This window comes from Spea bombifrons, chromosome 3 (genome assembly GCF_027358695.1).
Source record: "Spea bombifrons isolate aSpeBom1 chromosome 3, aSpeBom1.2.pri, whole genome shotgun sequence".
NCBI classification, from domain to species: domain Eukaryota; kingdom Metazoa; phylum Chordata; class Amphibia; order Anura; family Pelobatidae; genus Spea; species Spea bombifrons.
In genome coordinates, this window is record NC_071089.1 from 111,936,417 (window position 1) to 111,963,476 (window position 27,060).

Here is a 27,060-nt window from a genome sequence, read left to right on the forward strand (position 1 = left end):
ATAGAAGGAAATAAAACCAAAATATTTTTCTCAATCATAGCTTTTATTAAAAAAATTGTATTAACATTTACTGGTAAAACTTTTTTCCTATAGGGTCGTCTTATATTCAGGCTTTTTCTTTTTTTCCTAAATTAATATTAAGATTTGGGGGTCGTCTTATAATCAGGGTCGTCTTATAATCGAGCAAATACGGTAATATTAACACTGCGCGCTCCGCACTTATTGTCACTATAAATCTGAACGTAAACGTGCGTAATGTCACCTCTAAGTTTTGCCTAAAAAGGGATTAGAATACTAGTGGTTTTTTGAAACAGTTTGTCCTTATAACACAATGTTCATCTGGCTGCTTCAAATTTATGTCAAAGTGCTTTTCTGGATCGGAGTCAAGTATCTGCTCGGCAGGACACTGGAGGAATGTCACTTCAAACTGGAGTAGAGTTCATGCATCATCTGAAGGGAACAGACGCACGGAGCTAACAGATAACCATATTTACTAATGACATATTACCGCGGGGTGTCTGGTGTTCATCTTGGCTTTGTTGCGGGATTTAAAAACCCACAATGCCCACTTTTAAACAATAATGGTAAAACCTATAATAAAAAATGACATGTTTTTCCCACATTACTACATATATATATAAATATATATATATAAACTTTACTACAGCTAATAAAATAGTATTTCTTTTAATTTCCTGTCTTGATGTCCGGCTAAAAATAACAGAACCAGCTTTCACCATTGAGAGGAGAAATGTAACAAAAAGAGGGGAAATAACGTAACAGGAGAATAAGATGGCACGAGGTATGATGTAAGCATAAGGTGGAATTGTAAAATGCAGGGTTTGGGAAGGAAGCACGCTTTGTAAACTCATCCAGAGTGAACTCATCACAGAGGAAGGTGTGAAGCTGGAGGAAAACTGCCAGGAACTGCAACACCATATAATGATATAGTGATCACCGAGCGATCACTGACGAGGAAGGGTATGATGGAAGTCTGGACAACGTCCAGGAGGTAAGCGCTTTTGTCTTAGAAAGCGTAAGAGGCCTGTGATGCGGGGAGAGGTTGGATGTTGATAGTTGCCAGAGAGGGATAAAGGCGTATGTTATTGTAATTGTTATTGTAATGAATGTATGTTGGTTGTATAGTACAGAGCGTGTGACTGATGAAGTATTTAGAAGTGGAACCTCACGCTCTACAGCAGTGTTCGGCTTTCTCCCATGGCACCGGCACAAAGCTCTCCCTCACAGGACATGTTCACCAGAAACCTTGCGTATGAAACGGGCCGGTTACCTGAATAACTCATCAATGTCCTCATCATGCGACGGCTTAAAGGAACGATCGGCGGTGCAGGCCGAGGGCAGCAAAAGCGAATCCCCTAACTTCACGCTGCCTCCGAGGTCTTGTTCTTCAAATAATTTTATGTCTGAAGACAAAAGCAGACATAGCAAGTCAATGAACGGCCTTATTAACGCTCACATCCAATCCCTATCGTAAATCATATTTATTAATTACAGCATTGGCACTAAACAGAGTTATCACGATACACAGTATGAATTTCTTGTGGGTGCCTAACTGGCTTTGCTACGCCATTATACTTTTAAGAAGCTTTTTCTGTTTCAGCAACCTATCAGCGCCTGCTTTTATGTCACATGATAATTAAACGTCCCTTTGGAAATTAACAACGAGACAACATTTGGTAGAATCGGTTTTCAGGGCCGCCCGGCAGCACCGGGCACGATGTGTTTTTACCATGCGACGCGCTGAACGGTTTCTTTGTGCCGGATGCGGGTTCCTTGGTCGGTTCAAAGAGCTCGGCATCGGGATCCACTTCATCATCGAAAAGACTCATTTTGGGCTTGGGTTTCACTTTCGGTTCTTCCGCCTTCTTCGCTTTCACCGGATTCTTTACCCTTTTGGTCCTATAAATACCAAAAAGCTACGTGTAAAATAATGCATTAAGAAGACACGTCAGCCATCGCATGCACCTTAATGTTTCAGTGGCTGCACGCGCAGGCAGAGGATGGGGCGTTGCGCTGAAGCTCTGAAGCTGCAGTATCTTCGGCAGATCATTTTGATTTAGACGATTACAGAATCTCTTAAATCTATCGCTCGTTATGTCTCCAAATTCCACCATATGTTATAATGTGAAAGGTTTTTAACCGTAGGCACTCACACCCAGAAAAAGAGCTATAAAGTAGAAATAAAACCTGGTTTATAACTGGTTGAAAAAACAAGAATAGGAGGAGCCGAGTTTGGCCGAGTGCCCATTGTGCCCAAAGTGTATGTCTAATAATAGGTAGTTGGACTTTTTTTATTGAAGCCAAAAGGTCCAGTGTTTCATTGTGAATAGAACCAAAAAAAGCGTCCAGTGCCAAAAGGTGACAACGGCAACCGGACCCCCATATCTTCATCCTCGGGGGGGGGGGATCACTCTATCTGAACTCTTAGATTATAAACATAAGTGTCAAAAATGCTAACAAGAAATGGGGCGTTTTTCTGCTTTTTGATTAATGTTTCGTCTCGAGTCCTTTAATTAGTTTTAAGACGTAACCATTTTGTCACCCTACTACCCAATTTAGTTTTCACACTATGGCACGGGGCCAAGTGTACTGTAATTATAAAATGTTAGCCCCCCTACCGGGTTTAATCTCGGTTTAATTGAATTTCACGTAAGCACCTTTATCACGGGAGCTTCTAAGATTCAGGAAGCACCGCGGCTTCACGGCAGGTGGGCGCAGATTAACTTGGTAAATCAGGCATTCTTATTCTGAGAAGGACGGCCCAGCCCCACGAAAGCTTCTCGCGAATACCTGGAAACGCTTTCATGACTTTTTTTTTGTAATTTACTGAAAAGCCATCAAGCTGGGGATTTAGGGTCATTTGCCAGGGATGGAGACACTAGCCGAACACGAGGGTCATAAAAAAAACTAGCACAATAAATATGTTGGGGACTGTTCCTTAAATGTGAAACATCAATAAAGGGGTAAACTACATTTCTTGTGATGCTCAGCGCACCAAGTTTTGTGCCAAATAGTTTTTCACGCTCTCTATGTTTCAAATTAGAAATCCATGAGTTATGGTCCCATTATATAACCTGAGATCTAAACATGCATTCATTTGCTAGCTTATATATCCAGGGGGGGGGCAGTTCTAGATTTCTAGGGCCCCCAAACAAAATATGTATAAGCACACTTTGGTGAAGCCCTGCTTCCTGGGGTCTCTGGTGCAATTTCTTCTTTCTCTGGGCAGGAGACTGGCAGGAGACCACCCAAAGTCCAGGCCATGTTCTACTGACTCGCCACCAACTTTGCCACGCACTGCGCCAGTCCGCCCCCCAATAAATGCAGTATAGGGCTAGCCCTGTCCATACGCAGAGCCGCCACCCCCCAGAAGAGGTAGAGCTCCACTTGGGTTACATTTATATAAAAAGTACAAGGTTTTTGCATTCTAGGGGTCCCAGAGGGTCTGCCAGAAAGTAAAGCACCAACTCAGCTGCAGTCTGTGTGACCCCGAGAATCTGCCCATACACCACCAGACCTGGGGCAGATCCAGCTTCTAAGGCATTGGACTTACCTCTTATTTGTATTTGGGTTTGAAGCTGGTTGTCCCGATACCTAGTTCACATTTTCAAGAGTTTACCCCAAATTTTGGGACAGTTTAAAACAATACTTAACAAATATAAGCATAAAATACATTGTAATAACATAAATGTTATTTATCAAATTTTCAAAGTAGTGACCTCTCCTTTGCTGCTTAATAAATGAGGACATAATGTCGCATTTCTCACTTTCTCACAAAAAAAGTTTTAATTTTTAATAGTTTTACAAATGCCAAAAATACCATTGTCCGTATCGGCGGCTACAATGTTCAGTATGAAGGTGCTGGTGAAATGTGTTTAAAAGCTCCTTTTGGATGGAATGAAAGGAAATTACTTCTCCTTCGGATGGAATGAAATGTTCTAATTATGTTTTCATTTCCTAGCAACGCAGTGAAGTATGCGTCAAGTGGTGGCTATCGGAGAGAAAGTGGAACCAATGCAAATAAAAGAAATGTTTGTCGACTTAATGACTTTGCTGAAAGCTGCGGCGTAACACACAGAACGGACCCTTAGCGATATCACTGAAGAAGTACATTTAGATAACGTGAAACTAGAATAAGGTATGGAGGTCTTTGGTCGTCTGAAGACCCTATGAGATTGGTGGGTCCAATTGGACTTGTGGACAGTACCAGATACCGGGGGGGGGGGCAAACTGGTTTTTCGGTATTATAAGTAAATGTGTATTTCAGTCAAACCTGCGCTCCCAATCTCCTGGCAACTGGGTTCAGAACAGATCTCATCCATGACCGATCCATGCCATTGGAATGTTAGTTTGGACTAGTGATAGCGGAGTAATATGATGGGCTTAGAAGCATGCAGAGAATATCACATGGAAGTACACCGCAGGTAAAAAAAAAACTGCATTACATGGTTTATCGAGATACAAGAGCTGCTTAGCAACAGAGTCCAGTCGGTTTTACAAAGCTATGTATGACATCAGAGCAGTCTATGATCCTAAAACCACCCCCAGTGCCCTTAAACTGATAGACCTTTCAAGTAAACATCCCTTGTGTGATGTCAGTAATTGGCAGGCAGCCAGAGCAGAGCGGTGCGGAGGGGGGGCAAATTAAGAGGCTTTCAACAAGAAACTACAGGAAAAATATAAATAATATTAAAACAAAAATACGTTTATTTAACCTGGGTAGTACGAGGAAGTACATAATAATTTAAGGATTTAGGATAGTTGGGGGGGGACACCTATGTGAAAAAGCACTTCAAACTATTATTAGACCCGTTGGTCACTTACGGTAACAAAAATAGATACATATTTTAAGTTCACTGAATATACAAAATTCTAAGCTGTGGCAGTTAGTTTGGCGAGAGAATTATAAACTTCCAATGAGATGTGAAACGGAAAATATCTGCACTATTTATAAAAGTGCTAATGTTTGGACTGGTAATATTCAAGGCACCAAACCCAGAACCATTAAACCGGCCCTAGCGATATCGTGTTACCGCGTGCAAGAAAACAGATTTTAATAAAGAAATCTCCTCATTTCATATTATGGCAACGGCTCGAGCTTTGAAAAGATCTATTTATATCTTCTGGAATTTTTATTCCCATTCAAATATAAATGTTATGATGGCAGTGGGTAAGTATGCCTGTTAAAAATGAACATCGCCATAGCGATAATAACATTTGGGAATTTCTCAGGATTGGACCCAAATAATCAGTGATGTTAAAGTAGAAAAACAAATGTTTGCTAGTGTCCAAACCCTTAGAAAACAGGGCCAGACCAAGGACATTTGATGCCCTAACCCAGGAGTCTCTGACGTTACATTTAATTATTAATGAATCATTTCGAGAGATTACCATGAAAATGTATCGAGAAAAAAAATATTTTAAGTGCTAATTTTTTAGTTTTCTTTAAATGTATACCTCCGCCTCCATGGAGACATGGAGTGTCCTGGCTGTTCGAGAGCTACTCAGGGCGATATCTTTGGCTCATAAATTACCTGTTGGAGACAACTGTCCTAGCAAACTGTGCTGTTTGTGCTACCCCCCCAATAGGGGTAAATGTGTCCCCATTCTCAGACTGGTCCTATTCTCATTATATGTTAATGTCTTCTCTTTTCTGTACATGCCCCAAAAGCAGTTAATGACCACCCCACCACGTAATCCACGCTGCTCTTTCTGGGACCATGAATGTTGCATTGCGTCTATGCCCTCTTATTGGTGGCCAACAGCACACAAGTTATTTTATGGAAAGCATAAATTGGCTGTATAGCAGCGTTTTGTGACTTCACGCCTTGGGGGTCGTAAACAGGACAGGAATTCTGAGTACCCCTACCTGTTTAATGGATTCTTATCGTGTTCAAGCCAAAGTATCATAATAAAAAATTATACTGGTTGCAACACATAAAAAACCCACCAAATGGAAAGAGCTTTAAAAGTTCCCATTAACTAATGTTCTTCACCCAGGACCATCAAGCCCCATGTGCTAGGTTCAGTAGATGTCCTCCAGCAGCGTATTGTACAAGTTCATGGACCATTGTTGTGTGAAAAACAATGGTTTTGGTCACTGCGTCTAACAATGTGTGTTACCGCAGACAGGATACAACACACAACAAGCAGGAGACAGAATTCCTACCAAAAAAAAGAAATTGTCTTTATGCCAACACACGCAGGAAGCCACATCCATGGAGACTTGGGGTTTTATGCTTCTCGATTGTTCCACTCAAGATATGTCGATGTTTTGACCGTGTACAAAGATTTACACTTAGCTCTTCACTTGGTTGAAGGCCATTAAAAAAAAAAGATAAAGGATGAAAAAAAACCCTCTAAAACAAACATTGACTTTTATTCCCCTCGACTCAGAAAGATCGGCTATTGATTTAGTATTTCCTGTAATTCATCGAGGTCAATAGGCTATCTGCGGAGATATTTCTTTTATCCACAATAGAAAGTTTGAACAGTTCCATTACTCATCGGGCCAGAAAGCTAAAAGGTGGGTAAATACCGGCAATTGTGTGATAAAAACCTACTTCTTCAACTCTAGAGGACAAAAAAAACAATTGACCTCATAATTAAACCAGCTATGGCGTTAAGATGGATCTCATACACAGATACGGCTAGTTTAGTTATGATGGTTAATTATGAGGCAAAATATATATTTTCTTAAATAAAAAAAAATATATATTTTTTGTGTAGTGTTATAAGGCCGATGGCCATTTTGTCTCCGTAAATCCCTCTCTCTGTGGCAATAGAACAGAGAGGATTTGCCTAATAAGTGGCCCATCTACACTAAGAAGAGGAATAACCCCCGGGGTAATGATACTCCACACTCTGCTGATGTAGTGTACAGAAAATATTAAAAGATGAGCTGGAAAAAAAACGATTAAAAACCTAGCCACCAGATGGCGCACTAGATTAACCCCCGTAGGGACAATCCCTTGAAGGCTCTCAGTCTACAACTAGTAATAGCGGAGAAGAATTGGCATTCAGTGTTTCAATACGTACAATGGTAGGACACATAAAACGAGAAAGAGCGGCCTTGTCAGGGGCTTAAAAACTGGCACTTGCCGGGGGCAGCTGACAAATGTCCAACCTAGGATCTAAAAAAACACAGACAGTGGTGTCCATTATCCCTCCTTATTAACTCCCCCCAAACCAAAGTGCAGCCATCTGTTCCCCAGTCAGATCACATCTAATCCAACCGAAGGATGTCTGAGGAGCCCTCCTGAAATGACATCATGCACACATCATGACATCACACATTTTCCAAAAAACAAATAGTATTTTTAAAAAAATACTTATTTTGCTAATACGAGTAAATAAATCAGCATTCTGTCTTTGGCATATTAATTCAGTAAAAAAAAAAAAAAAAGATTATATTAATATTATTATATTCCGTGATACAGACTAACATGGTATATCACTGGCAGTCGCTCATCATATCAAGACAGTAGATTTTAACTCTTGCTGTTTTTTTTTTAATATAACATATACGTAGGTGTTATTTCCAGGAAAAACAACTTAAGAACTCTGGGAGAGAGGTGCAAATCATGGTATCGTTGTTTGTACTTGCACGATAAGCCCGGGACATCACATGGAGAACCAGCACATCCACAAATCTTAGCTGTCACCTAGTCCTCTGTTACATAATGGTTTGATTCCAGCCTTCACTCCCTTAATAGGTTCGTAGCTCCAGGTTCAGACAGAAAGCCAGCACTCTGTTATTATAAATGCATTTGTTCTCAGCGCGTCTAAACCGCCTTCCGCCCTTTCATTTTCCAAAATTACAATCAATTATAAACCCCGGTTCGCTGGTTCTCCTTTCATTAGAAGAACATCCCTTGAGTGCTGGTTAAAGAAAGAGTAATGAAGAGAAAGAGTTTTGTTATTATTTTAATATTTGTTTTCTATTTAACTTAAGCTTGTAAGAACGCGCCGGCGTAAGCGATCGCTAGAATGATCTGCGTGTAATCATAAGACAGCCATGTAACGAGTGTAGCAATTATTGCTGTAAACAATTATTTTCGGCACAAAAAGTCTGCTTTGAGAATATTTCAGTTGGTTGGATTTGCATAACTGCCAACAGCACAATATTCAACGGGGCAGTCCTTGTAATAGGGATTATGTGCCAGTAAATGTCCCGTTTATTGGAGCTAAACACCTTTAATAACTAGATTGGGCACTGTGCATGATGGAAAGGGCAAAAAAGAGGAGAGTGTTGATTGGATGGAAAGCAGAGTTGTGTCATGCGTAAAGTGTGATATAACACAACTGCTCAGATACTGGCGCAGGACACTAGAATGTTGGTAAGTATGGATTTGAAGTTCTATACATTTCAAAGTTAGTTTGTGCTACAGCATGGACCTTGATCGATTTCACGGCTCAGAGAAGGACCAGCGGAGATCGGAGGATCTCCCCAACCAGCCTATGATGCCCACGAAAACGGGACGGTTGGGGTTGCTCGGTAGGACTGTCCCATGGAAAAGCAGGACACTTGGGAGGCATCCGCTACCCTATAGGAGGAACTGCCCCTGGTAAACCGGCATGAGATCTACTGTCCTATGCGTAATAAGACTATGTCGTCATAAGCTGTGGCCTGTATATAGTGCAGATAGGAGGACATTATAGTAAATTATTACATTATAGTACATTATTACTTCTGCATTCACAATAATATTCAAATATCCCTAAAATCCCCTAACTTTAAATAATTCATGTATTTTTTAAAGGAAACCAGCAGACATTTTTGTTCCACTGGTAAACATCAGAAGCATTTGCACTCATCTGATTTTCTTTGGCGATTTATTCCTTCATTCACAGAAATCGTTCACAATATTGTACCCAAAACATAAATGGGCAGCCAATAGGCTCTTTGTAGGCTCTGACTCCCATATCTCTCAGCCAGCGTGTGGATGTAACCCGGCATTTATATAACTCACCATTCCCATATAGTTCCAGACTGTAACCCATGCAAATGCTGAATGGGAATGCCAGGTCTTTAAAACACTTTGTCCTCTTGGCTTCAGGAAGAAACGTGTTATTCAGCCAGGTTTCGATAAGCACCCTTCGGAGAAGCCGCCCTGTGAATCGCATCTTATTATCTCACTTTCTAAGCTGTGTTTTCGTGTTGGAAGCCAATCGTACCGTCATTAAAATATGGAATTGAAAGACAGCCCTGGATAATCGCCTTTGTTTTTATAATATAATATAACCATGCAGCTGGTTAATGGCACAGATGCACGTACATGTTCTAAGAGGTATGGGTGGGAAAGCACCGTTTACCTTTAATACACTGATACCTTTCATACACTGATATATAGCGACAGCCATTAAAGTGCATACAATGGCTGGAGTGTTCAACAGCCAACACCAAGGAGTTTCTCCTGCAAGAAAGAAGTGTCCTCCATAAACTATAGTTATGCGAGCTACTTAGAATATTACATTTATAACACAAACATTCATTCACTCATTCATTCACTCATTCACAGATACTCATTTATTCACACATTCACAAATAATCATTCATTCCCCTAATCGCGCATACTTGTTCATAACCCTCCCCCACCCCGTTACCTGAACTGCGGATTTCCCGGTGCCGCTCGCAGACTTCCGCAGGGGCCGCGGGTTCCCTCTGTGTTGCTTGCGCTTTGTGCGAACACGTTCTCTTGTCCCGCCCAGGGGGAGCAGGACCGGAGCAGAGTCATGTGACGTAGATTCACGTGACTCTGCTGGGTTCATGCTTCCACCGGGCGGAACAAGAGACGATTCTCGCAACGGCAAGCAACGCACAGGTAAGCAGCAGCAATTGCTGATTTTACAATGTTCTGAACAGGGCTAATTATAACCTAAATGTAACCTGAGAATTAATTGTCTGTTCTAGATCTCAGCCTGATCATTTTAAATGTAAAATTATTAGAGTACCAATACTAGACTCGATGGGCGGTCAAATACTAGGTTTCATATTTGGGAACTGTCGGGTTTGACCTGGAGTCTCTGGGATTGGGATTTACGTTGGGATTGTTTTAACATAACTCCAGCCCCGCCGGGATAAGAGTCCTCCAACTATAGAAACCGGTTCAAATATAGTTTATAAGCCGTAGGTACCTAAGTCTCTTATAAACTATAGTGGAACCATTTTCCTGTAGTGGAAGGAAATCTGCGAGTCTCGTCCTTCCATTTTATCTATAACCTCGCCCTCGTTCACAAATAAAAAAGAAAGGCAAACCTATTTATTTATTTTGTCTTGCATCCAAAAGAAGCCTCCTCTTCCGAAAATATTTGTACTGGAGAAAGTCATTAACATCCAATTAATTTAGGGTAATTTAAGATGGAATTGTGTTCCTGCTTAGACTAGTCCTGCTGCACTCGATAGCCGCCTTCTAGAGCGCTGAGCCGGGCAATGCGGAACGTTTTAATCTATATAATCCCTAGTGCCGCCTCTCTATATAAAGAAGATGAATAATTCACCCATATCCAGGTGACAAATCTACCCTAAAACATGCGCAATGTAACCGAAACATAGAATGTGACGGCAGATCAGACCCATCCAGCCCATCCTGATGTAAAGTATCTGCTGGTCTCCTGTCTCTGTTCCCCTCGGATAAACATCTCCTGCGATCGTTTTCTTTGTAATAAAATGTAAAGCAGTTTAATGGGCAGTAAACGATATCGCTCGGCAGGAGTAACGGTCCGTCCGTGTATCCTCATTAAAGACGTGGCATGCGCCCCGCAAAGAGCTGCCTGTCTGATCCGAGACATCTGTGTGTCAGGAGAGAGCCGAACGGCGTCTCTCGATAAGATGACGTGACACCCACTGCGACCCGCAGAGACAGGAGAACAAGTGCCTCGATACAATATTCACTAAGCGACAGCTGGAGATGTTACCATGTATCTGTAAGTCATTACATTGGGGCTTCTGTATAAAAACCCATTGTACAGCGCTGCGGGATATGATGGCGCTATATAAAACATTCAAAAATCATTTAAAAAAAGTGATTCCACTGCAAACTTGTAAAAGTGCTATTATCGGTACAGCAGCCATACATTTTTAAATTTGGTCACTTTAACATCGAATCTCCAAACTCTGCTCTCTAGTTTCCTAATTAATGGAATCTTTCTTTAGGATTGGACCATACCATTGGTTGCTACGGTGACAACACCATGTTGGTGGATGTGAATCGCTATTGCCCCTTTTTTTGATCAGAAAATATTAAAATATGACCAGACATCCATCGGAAATCCTGCCGAGCTGCGAAGGCCTTTCAGTGCCATGCTCTTCAGAAGAGAGCGCAGCATGTTTTCATAACTCCTGGAGTGCCAGAAGTCTGAGCGCTTTGCAAGTACGCCACGCACAAAGGGGGCTTTAAACGGGGCTTACAGGACACAGCAATCTTTCAGTCGTTTACAATGCCAGCTTTATGAACCTACAGCACACAAGCCTAAACTTGGCTCAGCCTCTCTCTCCTGCGCACAGGGAACACATGCACCTCCACGTGTCCTCCCTCCGACAAGCAACTGCAAAAGAAAACACGGCTCCTGCTCTTAGTGAAAGGCTAATTGCTGTTAATTTTCCGGGTGTGAGATGTCAGCGAGTCGTAATACGGGAGAGACAGCTGAAAAGTCCTCTGTGTTCTTTAACTTCTTCCAAGTCTCTTTAGATGAGAGGCCAAGTTCTTTGATATATATATATATATATAAAGCCGCCTTGACATCCTCTCCCCAAAAAACAAATATTTTTGGACATAAGCACTCCCTATCTTAAGCATAATATTAATAATGTTTGTCTGTTTCATAACATTCTAACGGACATCAAAGATCTTCCTTGGAACCGTCTCATTTATACTGTGGAGGTCTGTTTGGACCTCTGTAGCATCTTGTGGGACCTGGCTTTGAGCAGCGGCCCCGTAAATACATCTCTTTGTGTAAAGAAGGTGTCACCGTGGCGTACCCGTCTGAACAAACATAAACCCGTATCCACGTTAAATCATTCTATAAAGTTGTTATTTTATAGACATTTAGCCTGTAACCGGCAGATATGGGGTTTGCCGGACTGGGCTTGTTTCCGACAACATGCAACCACCAAAGAGAAGTATATTAAGGTTACATGATATCTCACAGAGGCCGAGAGGTCATCTGTATGGCTTCTCTTGGCTTTTCTATGTCAATGACAGAATAAATTTCCATCTGAAGACCTCGGAGTTCCCAAAAACTCTACAACTTTTTCTGTGTTGGCCCAATGAAAACTATCATTTTCCACTACTAAATCTTCTCTTGGATTAATATGGCCACAACCCTTTTTATTACTTACAGAAAAAATAAAGCAAGGCTACCGGGTCTCCAGGATGAAGAAACTAGAAGCCCTAAAATGGTTTAACTCCCAAACGTTAACGGTCTGATAAACAGGTAGTTTAAGGTGACCTGAAGATTTATGGAGGCTGGAAGGTCAACTCTATGGTTCCTTTAAATGTTTTCTCTGTCGGAAGAGAGACAAAGGCTTAAAATGCGAAACCGCCAGCTCTCCATGATGTTGGATGTAGAAACCCTAAATGGTTTCGGTTAACCAAACTGACAGATGCAGGACTTAGTGAATAAGGACCATTAGAATGTCAGATTTTCGTTAGAGTTTCCAATATGTATTGATGTATGACAGGTAATATTGGCCAGTATATTAATAAACTGCCACCTACCTCCCAGTATTGTCTCCTAGGAATATTAGGCACAGTTGGTGAATTAGGTTGAGAGCAATAAAAATAAAATACGACAAGTACGGCTGGGAATGGGCAGATACCATTAACCCTTGACTTCCATACCATTAACCCTCGCCATCCCTACAAATAATGCAGTCCAGGTCAGGTCATTTCGGGTAAGCCAGGGCTGGATCAGTCAACATTCAGCCAAAACCTAACATGCCTAGTATGGTGCCTCGTGTTTACAACATGGCATCACATTTATAGAATGCCAACAGATCCTATGGCGCTATTGTCATAGTAGGACAGTAGGTTGACAATCTTCGAATCACAATATGACGCATGTCGGGTACAGAAGGAGAAGAGGGTCCTGCTATCCTAACACTAGACTGCATACTTACATAATTACCTAAAATGCATATTTTAGATGGCACTGCCCGGATTGTGTTACACTTTAAAATATATTGCTGCTAAAAATGGCAAATTGTTACAAAAGTATTTCTTTTCATCGTTGTTCGGAAACAAAATCTCCATTTCTATAACAATTCCTTTGCTCCATAGAACCGAGGAATTCTAGCAGTCACGCTGGCTAAATTAAGATTGCAACATTTCTGGCAATCTGCACATTTTCCAGCTTGCGTTTGACGAAGGTGAGATGAAGTTAGGACCCAACTTGTATTCTTTTCCTGCCCTAAAATGGAAAGGCATTAGTTCTGAGTAAAAAAAAAAAAAGTTAAACCGACACCAATTCCACATCAGAAATGATTAGTGGGGGGTAGCTCTTCAGGTACATGGAGCAGCCACCCATTGGAAGTGGTAGAGGTTAATACAATGAGGGGGTTTAAACACGCATGGGATAGGCATATGGCTTTAAGACGAGACCAAAGACTGATTAAGGACAGACTAGATGGGCTGAATGGTTCTTATCTGCTCAGCAGAATAGCTGCCATATTGCCCCATTTTAACGCTAAAAGACCACCAGCTACCATTTTTATTTGTTGGAGCCACAGAAATCCCGGTGTCTAGCGACTCTTGTGGGATCCATGGTTCAGTTCACTTGTTGCCTTTCTCCTATTGTCAGAAAGGTTAGAAAACTCCATAAAATGCTGGCACGTTCCATACAGACAGATCTATGAACATGACAAGCATTCTACGGCGGCCATAAGGCATCAGCTCAGCGTGGTCTCCGAGCAGAGAATGTCGCCCAAAACACCACGTGACTGACGACAATGGCGGCCTCCAGGTCTACAGATAAAGGGAGTTTATTGGGACAAAATGAGATAAAACCAGGTTCTTGCCCAGTATACAGCTCATGGAGAACAATCTTTTTTTTTTCCAAGGGGCTTCCCCTTTAAGAGTTCATATTTCCATTCACAATGTATCCTGCCAGAACATATTTATGATACCTAACGGGAGACACGGTGGTGTCCTGCAGTTTCCTCTAATTCTCCATGAACCAGCTGTATAAACATTTTTATTCCACTCTGTAGGGCTGTTCCATTTTTTTCAGATTTAGGGCCGTTGACAGCATCCTCTTATCTTTCTTGTATGTGTCCAAAATAGCAACGGCTATTAATAATTTGAAGAAAGGAGGACAGACACAGGAAAGCACATATTTACTCAGAGAATGGCTGACGGTTGCCGCCGAATGGCTGACGGTTGATACATAAATTAGACTCGGTATGATGTTCCGTGTAGATTCGGCATAATGTTGCGACCCAGTTGGCTGCCATTATAAGGTGATAAGTATCTTGGATACCGACAATAGGTTGTTGTACTGTAATTAAGCAGATTGAGTAAGTGCCAAGCCCCCCGCTGGTGTAAGGGGCTTGTTTGAGCAGGTGGGAAGGGGTGAGATATACCGGGTGATGGCGGATAAGAACCATTCGGTCCATCTACTTCATGCCTGTCCCACGCTCCTTTCAATTTCCTTTCTGTATTAGCCTCTACCACTTCTGCTGGGCGCCTGTTCTACCAAGTTAAACTTCTTAATGACATCTAAACCTCTGACCCTCTAGTTTTAGAGTCACGGAGGTCTATTGGCTAAAGACACAGCAAGTTTGCCAAAGCCGGACAGCATATCTGGGATCTCTCCGGGTTTAATCAGGAGTCTCGGGGGTTAAGTGCTGCTTCCTCTGGACTCCGGGCCACTTTCCTCATTTTTGGGCAGGTGAGAGATGTTTGGCCAACACCACCCACTCCGGCCCCCTTGCCCCTGATTACACTTAGTGATATTACATACATTCAGTATTTCCTGTGCTGGATTAGGCATTTTTAATGTTCATCAAACTATCTGATTTTCTGTAATGATAATAATAATAATAATTTTTATTAAGTACACAATTAAATTAACTATAATACAGCACCGTCCTACCGGCCTGTGGAGCGGGCAGGTAAAGCCAAGTGGCCCCTCCAGGTAACCAATATATGCAAAAGAATACACTCACGCTAACAATCATTCCCAAACGTACACACACACTAACAATCATTCTAACACTCACTTACACATATGCAGATACACTAACACACACTCACTCAATGACGACACAATTTACCCCCTGTGCAAGCAGCCGCGACATTTCCATGGGGTCATGAAACACAGCGTTAAGTGACCCTACTACACTCACAGCTCCGCCATTTAAAGAATTTTGGACTGGTCCAGGGGCAACAGCCCCACAGCCCAGCCAGCCTGGGCACCATTCATCCTCAAAGCTTGTTTATTAACCTTACAAGTAGCCCCTGTTAAGTTGATTAATGTAGTTAGAGGCAAACAGTGGTGTATGCCGGCCTCAGGCGGCAAATGATTGCCTTTTATAAATGAGAGAGCTTCATGGTGTTCAGTAGAAGGGTTGCGGATATTGGGGATCTGGCTCAGTTACACTGATACACACACATATATGTATATATTTATAAACACATATATGTATCTATATATAAACAGCTCACCAGAGAAGGGGGTTGGCTGTGGGAGGGGGCAGCTGGGGTGCTGCTCTGGGGCAGCTTTATGCCGCGAGAAAACGCTTGGCTGGAAATCGCTATGAAGCACATATAGAAGGCTGGAAATTTCCACTAGTTTTGATGATTAGTGTTTGGAGAGACGGAGGAGATCCGTGGGATTCCAACGCGTTTCACAAGGAATTTACCGGATTATATCAGAGACCAAAGCTTTTCGCACAGTAAAAAAAGAAAGCAGCGCGCCCAACGATGAGACCATGTACGCAGAAAATGAACGCGGCCTTGCGGAAAATATGCAGCAAGAAAGTTCTGTACAGTACAGACAGTAGAGTTTCACAATGTATATATATATATACACACACACACACACATATAGTGACGAATCCTGGACTAGGCAGGTCCAGAGGGGCAAAACCAGGGGGCAAATTGCACTCTTAGGTGATCGGGCCCCTTGGTGTGCTGATGCTCAATGGGCCGGTAACAGGGGAGATCTCTGACCTCCTTAACCTATGCATTTGCACTATGGTCTGGCTTACATGCAGTATTATGGATGTAAATGATAGCTGTCATCCCTAATTTCAGGAACTTGATTCTAAATGAACCAATACTATTGCAAATGATAGTATTAGGGCGCCCCCGTGTGGCAACTTGGAATAAAACACTTGGAATTGTGCCCAAAATTTGGAGGGAAGAGACTGATAAATATCACTCCCTGTTCAATAAAAAAAAAAAATCAGATCTGGACACAGAAAGGTCAGCTGACTGTAAAATTTCTCCTGGCTACTCCAGATTTAGCGCTTTTTTTCCCCTGAATTCCTCCAGATAGTATTTATATTATTTGCCTCTTTCTATAGGTATACATTTCAATTGTTACCATTTTACACCCTATTAAGGGACCCCAGCGTGGTTCTGATATCATTTCTAATTAGATAAACTGTCTGGATCTTTGCAAACCTTTGAACAATGGATTCCTCCCCCAAAAAAATCATATTAATGATATGTGGCTGCTGCTATGAAAACAACCTTTTGTGAATTAAAGGCCATGTTTTATTTTGGCCAGTTTTTTTTTTTTCATTGATGCTTTTCATTAAAATGGAGCTTATTTCTCCCCCATTGGTCCTCGGGAGGCAGCATGCCTAGATCTCCATTGGGCAATACATTTTCCCACCAGATCTAACCCTACTGGGACCTGTCCGTGCCGTTGTTAGTGTGACCTGCGGAACAGACTGCCGGGGCATCTACTGGAGAGAGATGCACTTTTCTGCATAGGGCATGAGGCCGAATCAATGTTTAACATAAAGAGACAGACATATAGAAACGATAGGAAAATGATAATATTCATTGATCTTTTGGGTGCTACTTACTTGATGATTCCAAGAGGGTCAAAATCGACCTCTTCCTCCTCTTCTTCATCTTCGTTCTCCTGGCTTTCGGAAGGTTTGTTTTGTTTAATGGATGCAAGAAGTTCTTCCGTAGAGGATTCCTCGTTTTTAAAGAAATCCCCCTCTTCAGACTGAATCGTGTGATGCTTTTCTCCTTTCAAGTCAACAAAGTCTGAGGACCTCGTTCCTGTAGAACATTGGAGGACTAATTAGCATGGAAGGAGCGTCAGGAACGGAGAAGCCAACGTCTAAGACAACCGGTGATTTAAAGGGCATTTCCGGCATTTACTATAAACTAAAGCGAGTTCCGCTATAGGAACAATGTATCTGCTGTAATAACCGCTCACCTAGGAAATCCAGCAGCTCCGGACAAGTGACCAGTTCCTTCTCCTTGGAGATGGCTTTGACGATATCGTTGAAAGCCGCCCTTCGTTCTCGGATATCAGATTCACCCACAAATAAAACCTTTCTTGGAAAAGATGGCAAGGAGATTTTGGGATAACAGGCAGATATCTTCTGATAGAACTCCTCAATCTCGCTATACTTCCGAAACACCTAGAACAATTTTAAAATATAAAAGACAAAATTATTGTTCAACATTTTATTTCAAAAAAGGCAACAACTTGGAGGAGTTTCAGGGGACAGTTGGGGGGGACAATATTTTACAGAAGTGAATCCTTTCATTATTCCTCCTCACTGTCTGCAAAGGAGAACTGTTACGCTTGTGGTATCTTTAGAGGGATAGCGAGACTGGAGTATTTCAGGGGGTAGCAGCAAAAGGGTACTTTAGCCCCAAGTCCACGGAGCTCCATCACTTCCACCTTAAACCAGCATAATGAAGATCCTCAGACTCCAGGCTCTGATGGTTCTGGGACAAAGTCCTGGTAATTAGCAATATTGCGCAACTCACAGAACATTCTGTGATGTCATTGTGTTACCACGTGACCTCATCCCAGATGTTTTTGGATCCCCTGATCATGCTGTTCTTTAAACTGTTTACCACATCTTCCCTGTGGCAAAAAAATATTCTCTTATTGTTAAACCAGATGTCAGGTTTAAATAGCAATTATAGGTAGTTTTATTAGAATTAAACCATTCTAAAGCCATTGGGATAAGATGGCTCTGTACATGGGGTACACATAAAGAACAGTAATGCACGTAGTCTCATTCATCGCTCCACTCTTCTTTTAGGCGAATGAGTTGTGTTTATCCTTAAAATGATGCTGTTTTAATTCAAGAGTGGTTGAGCTTTAGCTTATCGTGTCAAGCATTCGATAAGAGGACCACTCTAAAATTAGTGGTTGATAATAAATGGTAAAGGATTTGATAACTGATAATTATTATAATGCAAGATTCTAATAGGAACCCTCTCAAACGCTCCAGATTCCGGCCAAGGAGCTTGAAAAGATGGGGCGAAGCATTACTGGAAAAATAGTAGAAGCTCATAGTCAACTATCCTTATCTCAATTCACCCAAGGAACACAAGGTTAAACTTAACAGGAGACAGCGGGCAATCCTGACGAACTCCATGCTAGACTGTGAAAATATTAACTTCATTTATAGTCATGAAAAAATCATGAAAACCTAATATTTTTTTTTTTTTTTTAAGGTACTGAAATTGAAAAAGCTTTATGAGAAACAGATTGCCTTGTCCACACCACCCCTTTTGCATTTTTTAAATTGGGGGGATGCATTTTCCTGGTAGCTGAGCGACCGGCTACAAATCCTGTTATTGTGGAGCTGAAATATTGTTGCAAAATACATTCTTCACTTACAATAACTAAAAAGTTCCTATTATTTAGGAGAATGATTTGAGCGCCATCTGCTGGAGAAGAAGAAGAATGCTTTTTTTGGGTAAACAAAGGGGATTTGAGCGCCATCTGCTGGACAATAAGACATTTTTGTTTAGTAAACGAAATAGATTTGAGCACCATCTGCTGGGCAAGAAAAATGTTTTTTTCTGCAAGCGAAATGTATTTGAGCGCCATCTGCTGGACAAGAAGAAGAATGATTTTGCTTATATGGCATAATTTATCACATTCTATTTATAGAGTGCTGAAGGTTACTATTATTATTTATTGTTATATATAGCGCCATCGTATTCCGTAGTGCTAAAGGTTCTATTGCGAATTATCATTTGTTTGTACAATGACAACGTATTCCATAGCGCAGTACAACAGGGATGGGCAAGGCTTAAAACACAAAACATTTTCAGACACAGGAATACAAGGCAACCTACTAACAAAGATTTGTCAAATATTGGTGAAAAAGTATGGTTTCATCCTTACATTCCCTTTAGACGGATAATTGTTTGTGTTTTGATTGCTGAACAACTTGCCAAATGTTTGTCTCATTTCTCCAGTTCAAATGATACACAGAAATAAATTTTGTTTTCTGTCGCTCATGTTCATAGTAAATAACTTTTAAAAACCATTCCTAATGGCTTTTAATGGGCAGAGGTAACCTAATTGCAGAGGTTTCATGAAGGAAGTGGCTGCGTGTCTGGAAGTGATGGAGGCTCAATCAAATCAGTCGTCTCCTGCAGGAACTCGTGCAACAGAATTTAAAGAGAAATTATCCTTCTCACAGCGTTTAGTACAACGAAATGTTTAAATAAAACTGCAAAGCAAGTACACATCGGCTACACAATAGCCGTAAAAAAACATGGGGTACCATCAGACCCGGCCTTAAGTGTTCTGGCGCCCTGTGCGGACTACTCCTCTGGCGCCCCCCCATCCCCCCAAAAAAGGAAAAAAATCTTCCCCCTCTGCCCCTTCTCACTGCCTTCCCCCCTCTGCCCCTTCTCACTATCTACCCTCCCTGCCCTTATCACTATCTACCCCCCCTGCCCCTTATCACTATCTACCCCCCCTGCCCCTTATCACTATCTACCCCTATCCTTACTTACCTCGTTGCTGGAGTCCTGCGGTGGGAGCGGGAGGTGTCAGTCTTCCCGCTCTGCTGCGGTGCGCGCTTCACAGCTGAGCGGCAGAATAATTCCGGCGCTCAGCACGAAACGCCGGCACCGCGACAGAGTCACGGTAGAGTGAGGGGTGCCGAGCAGTTGCTGAAAACTTCACGAGCAACCGCTGCCCGGGACTTAAAAGAAAACACCGGGTTTTTTTGTTTAACTTTATTTAACATCTTCCATGTTAAATAAAGTTAAAAAAACTTTATTTAACATGGAGGATGTTAAATAAAGTTACAAAAAAAAAACAAACGATGTTTTAATTTAAGTCTCGGGCGGCGCCCCTGTTGCCATGGCGCCCTGTGCGGCCGCACACCCCTAAGGCCGGCCCTGGGTACCATTTGGTCTAAGAGCAGCCCGGCAGACAGGAGAAGGAGACTCTAAAGGAGAGACCGCAGACTGGCAATAAATCAAGGGTTTGCAGGAAAATTACAAAAGTACTCAAAAAGTACTATATTATGTGTTCTTTATTGCCCACAAACCCAGAGAATAAGATCAACGAGGTCGTTACCGCAGGTATCTGTGACTTGAGGCTTCTCGTTAGTTGATTTGGAATCGGTTTTAAAGAGTGACGTTTGTGGAAACCGTCAGGATCTCCTATATATATCAGATATATCAGTCTCCGCATGCTGTTTCTGTGTGAAATGCTCTGCGGGACATGACCCCTAAGATTAAAGGGACATCCCAACCACTTTAAAACACATGATGGATTCTACAGAATCCCCCCTAGTATGTATTTGCCCCGTTGTTCATCCCCCCCAGCAGAATATATTTCACCGTCAGTGGGCTCCAGCTCTGGCTCGCCAAGCGTTGTCGGCATTGATTTCATTGGGTGCGCTTTCCTATCGATGATTAGCTTAAGCATTGGCAGGAATCGTCAGACCGCGGAGGAGAACAGCAGCTGCAGGGCTGCAGTTTCTTCCTGATGAATGCATACTGAAGTACTCACAGTGTGCATTATTATGCATTGTTCTTTAGTAGGGCTGCCTAAAGGCTCTATAACAGGAGTGTCCAACCTGCGGCCCTCCAGCCGCTGCAGGACTACATCTCCCATACTCCTCAGCCAGCCCCTTCGCTGAAGGAGCATTGTGGGAGATGTAGTTCTGCAGCAGCTGGAGGGCCGCAGTTTGGGCACCCCTGCTCTATAACAAGCTAGCCTGCCATCGGCTCAAACAGGTCGCCCATGGGTCAATCCTGAAACCTGCCACTAGGGGGAGGAAGTACAGGCAACAAAAAAAACGCAACCCCAATGCCTATCACACCTGCATACAGGGATCCTGGTGGCACCCCCTGCCGGAAAGACACTCAGCGAGGAAAACTCGAACCCAATCTGGCCTATAATACCAACGGCAGCCGGGGGATTGTCTTGGTAGGAAGGGAACAAAGTGGGCCAATTTGTAGAAAAAAAACTGCAAAAGACAGGGGTAGGGAGGCACTGTTATTTACCCTTTTAAGTACTACTGGGGTGTGAAACGCATTTAACCAAAACATGCCCCCCTGTCTACTGGCACGCGCAGGGTTACTGCTACGGTTTAGTCCAAAAAACGTCATTTTATTTGTTCTGGCCATATCTGCTCAGAAATCAGGACAGGGCCCTGGCAGATGTATGGATTATTAATTTAATTTAGCGCGCCTCAATCGCACGTTACGACACCGGCGGCCGTCTGGATTCAATTTACTGCGCAAATAAACAGCAAACGCCAGCAACTGAAACACTATCCTAATTTAAAGAGTGTGTCGGAGTGTGAATGCCCCCCCCGTCATCCTTACTTAACCCCTTAAGAACACGAACGCTGGCGATCCATCCCGGGACCTCTCCAGCACCCGACGCGCAAGACGACGAGAGATCTTGGATGCATTATTTGCTTTGTAGCGAGTTTCACGAGTCTCGGCGCACACTTTAATCAATTATTCATTGAGGTTTTTGCTGCCAGCATGACGTCGGCCCCAGCGGGCCAGCTCTGAGCCGAAGCGGGGTTGATATCCGTCATGTGCACTTAGTATGACTGACAGGAGAATAAGATCTCAATGCACTACAGGTCCAAAGGTCTGCTCCACGGATGGAATTCTGATACGCCGTCACTGGGTCGGGGTAAGAGACGTGGCAGCTCTCTCCTTGGCATACCTTTAAGCTCGAAGGACCTCACTGGGTTCAGAGGAGACCGAGAGTTAATCCGTACCCTGCTTGTTTTAGGGGCTCGGAGACAGGAGCGTCGTACATGGGCAGCGCTCACCAAGACCTCCTCTGAAGGACAGAGGGTTTCCTTCGAATTGAACGTCAAAGGGTATCAACGGACTTCATCGAGTCAAACCGCCCATGAGAGAAGAGTTGAGGTCAAACATTTTACGGGGATATAATTTCTTGGGTCCTTTTTGTTTTGGTTCTACGACCAGAATTGAGAACCGTGCGGCCGGCCTTGGCCAACAAGACCGAAGCAGAAGACCCTGAACAGATCTCTAATTAATGCATGGTTATAAGATCAAGCTTGTGTACCTTGTATACTCAGGTAGTCATTCTTGACAATGTGTGAACTAACATAGAAGAAGCTTTTTCAGGACTTCATAGATCTCTTCTTCATATGTTAGCATCCTCCTTCTGAAGAAGAGACCTCTGAGGTCCCAAAAGCCTCTGTGACTCTACATCTTTTCTATGTTGCCACAATATAAGGCATCACTTTCAACTAAAGGTAATGTCTGACGTAGGGAGAGCATCATCTATTAAAAAAAATTAGTAAAATTAGTAAAGGGCAAAACGGTGTATGGTGTTAGCATGTGTGTGTGTGTGTTACTATACGGTGTTACCATGTGTGTTAGTGTATGGTGTTAGCATGTGTGTGTGTGCGTGTTACTATACGGTGTTACCATGTGTGTTAGTGTATGGTGTTAGCATGTGTGTGTGTGTGTGTGTGTTACTGTACGGTGTTACCATGTGTGTTAGTGTATGGTGTTAGCATGTGTGTGTGTGTGTTACTATACGGTGTTACCATGTGTGTTAGTGTATGGTGTCAGTAGCCTAGGATAAGTGGAGCCTGTGAGCGAGGAAGAGAACGAGAGAAGAAGAGGGAAGTAGTGTGTGTGTGTGTATGTGTGTGTATGTGTGTGTGTGTATGTGTGTGTATAAGTGTATGGTCTTAGAGTGAGTGAGTGCAAGCAAGGTCACAGATCTCTTGGGGGGGGCAATATCTCTGCCTCCCCCTTCCAGCGGCACAGGACACTGCAGAGACAGGGACCCCGGGGTAATCCTGCAGGCTGCCCTATATAGAGCCCCATATAGAGAAAAACAAACTTACGACAAACTGCACCACATCTTCAGGCTTATGTCTGGCAGATTTGAAAACAGGCAGGTTGGTAACGACGACGATTTGGTATTCTACGTGCCCGGTCATCATCCGCCCGCGTATCTCCTGATACTCAGGGACCCACAGATCCAGGCCGGTGTGGCCATTCTGAATTTGTCTAAAAGATAAGCAAATTAAAAATAACCTGAAGTTATCAAGACATGGATTCAAATCCACTTCAGTAAAAGATAAGGAGAGCGAAGGGTTAAGGAATGGAGAGAAAAAAAAAATAGGAGAACGGTGCAGAGGATGAGCAGGAAGAATTACGGCATGGGTGGAGGAATGAGAAGGATTGTGGGTAACAGGAGGGAGGTTTATTTAAAACGAGGCACAAGAGGCCATAATCTAAAACTAGAGTGCTCGAGGCTTAGATGTAATGCAAAGCAGCTTTACTTTACTGCAAAGGTGGTGGATAAGTGGAGCAGCCTCCAAGCAGAAGTGGTAGATGCTAATAAAGTGAGGGAATTTGAACAAATTCCATCTAATTCTGTTTTCATTGATCGGATTACTGGATGGAGGCAGCCATATCCCACCCGCCATGCCGTACACATGGTGTGTATTACTGCGCTGTGACGCCTCTGTCCTGTTCTAACCTCTCCTTGGGGCTCGGCCAATTTTAGGGACTCACAGAGGGAGCCTCTGGATTTGTAAATGTAAAAAAAGTGTTACATGTTGTTAAGGTTACACACAAATATCTTTAAATGCGGGTTTAAGCCCTTAGGGAGCCGCGGCCGCCGCAAGCTGCTGTTATTTAAGTGTAAAATCTAATTTTCCTCTATTGCCGTTCAGCGCCTGATATGGTTTTCAGAAGTTAAAGTTCCCAACTCGCTGCAGCCAACAAACTATTTTTTAATTTGGAATTTATATATAAAATATAAAAATAAAAAAACAGTTCTAAAGATGTTGCTTTTTTTTTATAGCAATACCGTGGATTTTATATATTATTTATTATGTTGGAAATTAGAGGAAAATAGGAGAGGCGTGGAGGCATGACCAATTTCCAGCCATACCGTAATTAACCCTTAGGGTGCCAGCCATGTAGATGGTACAAAAAAGGGCTCCAGCGCCAGCTACACACCAGGTACAGGTGACACCCCGGAGTCCCGCTTCAAGTAATTTTTGGCAGCATTGGTTTCAAAGTAAGCACAAGAGGAGAAAAGCTGTGTGTTTACTTTTAAAAGTGCTAGTCTTTTTCTTAAACGAAGGAAAAACTATAGATCGGTCACAGTCTTTCTATGAAATCCAGTAAAATTGCAGCCCTTAAGGCAGTGATCGCCCCATGGAGAGGGCAGCCTAATACGGCAACTTGCTACCATATTAATAGATGCCGTGTGTGTGTGATTTAAAGTGCCAGCACACTGCCGGTCGGGGATCGTGAGCTCCCAAATCCCCCCCCTTAAATCCCTTTCCCCAGAATTAAGAAAAATGTTGCCCCTCCCCGCCCTCGTTCTTCTGTCCTATCCTGGGCTCTGTATCTTAACGGCATGCAGGGCCTTTTGATGCATCCTATGGAGATTGTGCCCGGTGTAAATGGGCCAGCTGGGGAGATGGGTGATGTCCCTATTAACTAATACCTACCCGGGGACCTGATCACCAAGGTACTTGGCTCCCTGTTATGTGGTAGAGGGGCTGCCGCCTCGCTGGCCCGATTGCCCTAGGCCAGCATATGCCACTGAATGTAACCAAGGCCATCTTTAACGCGGGGCAAAAGGGCAGCTGCCCCGGACCCGTCATCCCTGTGGGCCCAAAACAGCTGCCCCTGCACGGCCCATGGGCGGACTGCCTGCCGCTGGAGGATCAGGGCGAGGAGGAGAGATCATGGATCTCCCTCTAAGCAGCCCAACACAAAGGGAGACGTCTGCCTCAGCGCTCCCTCTCCACGCGTGATGATGTCATATCCCGGCGCTCAGCACTGAAGCCGCGCAGCGCTACGGAGCACCGAGACAGAGTCCAGTCCTCATTAAAGACGGCCCTGGCACTCAAACGGTTAAAGAGTAATTCTGGGGCAACCGCCGTGGATACGCCTGCCGATTGGTCCACGTTTAGAACTTTGCCCCAGAATGGCTACTTTTAAACAGCAGTCGGAGTTAGAGGCTAGTAAATATTAACCGTTTTGCTGCCACTGCGAGCTATTTCTTTTAGCTTGTTATACGATGGTGCAATAGTCTGTCCAAAGGCACACGCGTGTTGTGTTACTCCTGCAAGCAACACGGAGGATACGGTGACGTGTCAGGAGAAGTCCCGGCCTCGCTGCCTCCCAAAGCCGTTCAAAGGAAGCATGGCGGATCTTCCCAGACACCCCAGTACCTTTCAGGGGCAACCTGGCAAGGGTGGCACAAGGAGGCAGGTGGAAGGAGAATAAACAAAAGTAATGCAAAAATAACAATATTATATGTTCTATAATATAATTGTTATTATAATGTTGTTATTATTATTGTTGTTGTTGGGATGGTTATTTTGATTATTATTGTAATAATAATAATAATAATTAAATGTCCAGTGCTGCAACTTCCAGAGGGCCACAAACCCACACGCTGGTTGTGAATATTTTAATTACTTGATTGATATAATCAATTAACTCCAAGAATGCCTGAGATTTCCAGACAATAATATTGCATGTGTTACTCCGCATTGAGCCAGACCACAATACCCTCTCGGCCGTTTGCTGCAGCCCCGACGGCCCTCGCGTCGGTTACTGAATGTTTGCAGAAAATGATTAACACAGAAGTATTTACTGCGTTTCTTTTACCCCGACTGGGAACAAAATGGCATAAAAGGTATTTTTACTACAGAATAAAACATATACTTTACTATATTTACTTTACTCTGAGAAAAACGCGGCCACAATGGAAACTATCCCACAGCCACTTACTGAAAGGGGGGTAGATAACTGGAACAGCCTCCCAGCAGAAGTGGTAGCTTTTAGTACAGTGAGGGAATTAAACATGCGCAGATATACTAACAAGACCAAGGACTGATTAAGGTCTGAATCTTTTCAGTATGAAAAACCGGGGCCGAATGGGGCCGATCTGCCGTCACATTCTAAGTTCCTACTGATTTATATAGCACCAACATATTCCGCAGCGCTGTACAAGAGAAGATTTTTCCATACTTTCCATTACAATAAAAGAATATAAATAACGACTATAGCTAAACCCTCCTAATCAGTAAGATCTGGGGGGGAATAAACAGGTTAAAGACCCTTTCCCTGCCAGACCCTTCTCCCTGCACCCTCTCCATCCCCCAGTAAGAACCCCCAGCTCTTTTAGCATGCTCAGAGACCTACAGTGGCTGGCTGAGGGTGCTGTGATTCCAAAACCAACAGCAGCCAATATGGCTCTAACCCCAAACAGCACTCTTTAACCCTTCTTTACCCAACACTGAAACGGTTAAGTGCAACGGCACACCAACAAGGGAAGGGAAGCGGTGTGGAGCCGAGACAGGAAACGGTTCTCTCAGATCCGGGTGACGTTACAACAAAAGCAAATTAAGTCATCCTCGCCCGGCGCGCAAAGGGTTAAAAGGAACGGACCACTGACCTGGACGTGACCAACCGCGCGGCCATAGCGGAGGGGAGGGGGGAGTCCGGGGCTGTGCGTGGCCCGTGGGCTGAGAGTCACGGGACAGGACAGCAGAGGGCCGGGTGTAATGCTTCCGACACCAGTGCGAAATACGGC

General features: G+C 43.2%; 1 protein-coding gene across 1 annotated transcript; it reads right to left on the bottom strand.

The window, feature by feature from the left end:
• Nucleotides 1-1,263: 1,263 nt before the first annotated feature.
• On the bottom strand, nt 1,264-27,060 carry HS1BP3 (HCLS1 binding protein 3). Its single transcript, XM_053461068.1, has 6 exons — nt 26,923-27,060; nt 23,336-23,501; nt 17,425-17,632; nt 17,060-17,264; nt 1,751-1,920; nt 1,264-1,424 (listed from the first exon to the last, which is right to left on the bottom strand). Exons 1-6 carry the CDS (start codon nt 26,946-26,948, stop codon nt 1,288-1,290), a joined length of 912 nt encoding a protein of 303 aa, XP_053317043.1. The 5' UTR covers nt 26,949-27,060; the 3' UTR covers nt 1,264-1,287.

What these genes read in the sequence shown, in the direction of transcription:
- HS1BP3 (XM_053461068.1), bottom strand. Translation starts at nt 26,948, where the DNA reads ATGGCCGCGCGGTTGGTCACGTCCAG. An exon ending in GCGCGGTTGGTCACGTCCAG is followed by an intron (nt 23,502 to 26,922) that starts GTCAGTGGTCCG and finishes CTTATCTTTTAG; the next exon opens with ACAAATTCAGAATGGCCACA. An exon ending in ACCGTTCAGCGCGTCGCATG is followed by an intron (nt 1,425 to 1,750) that starts GTAAAAACACAT and finishes TTTTGTCTTCAG; the next exon opens with ACATAAAATTATTTGAAGAA.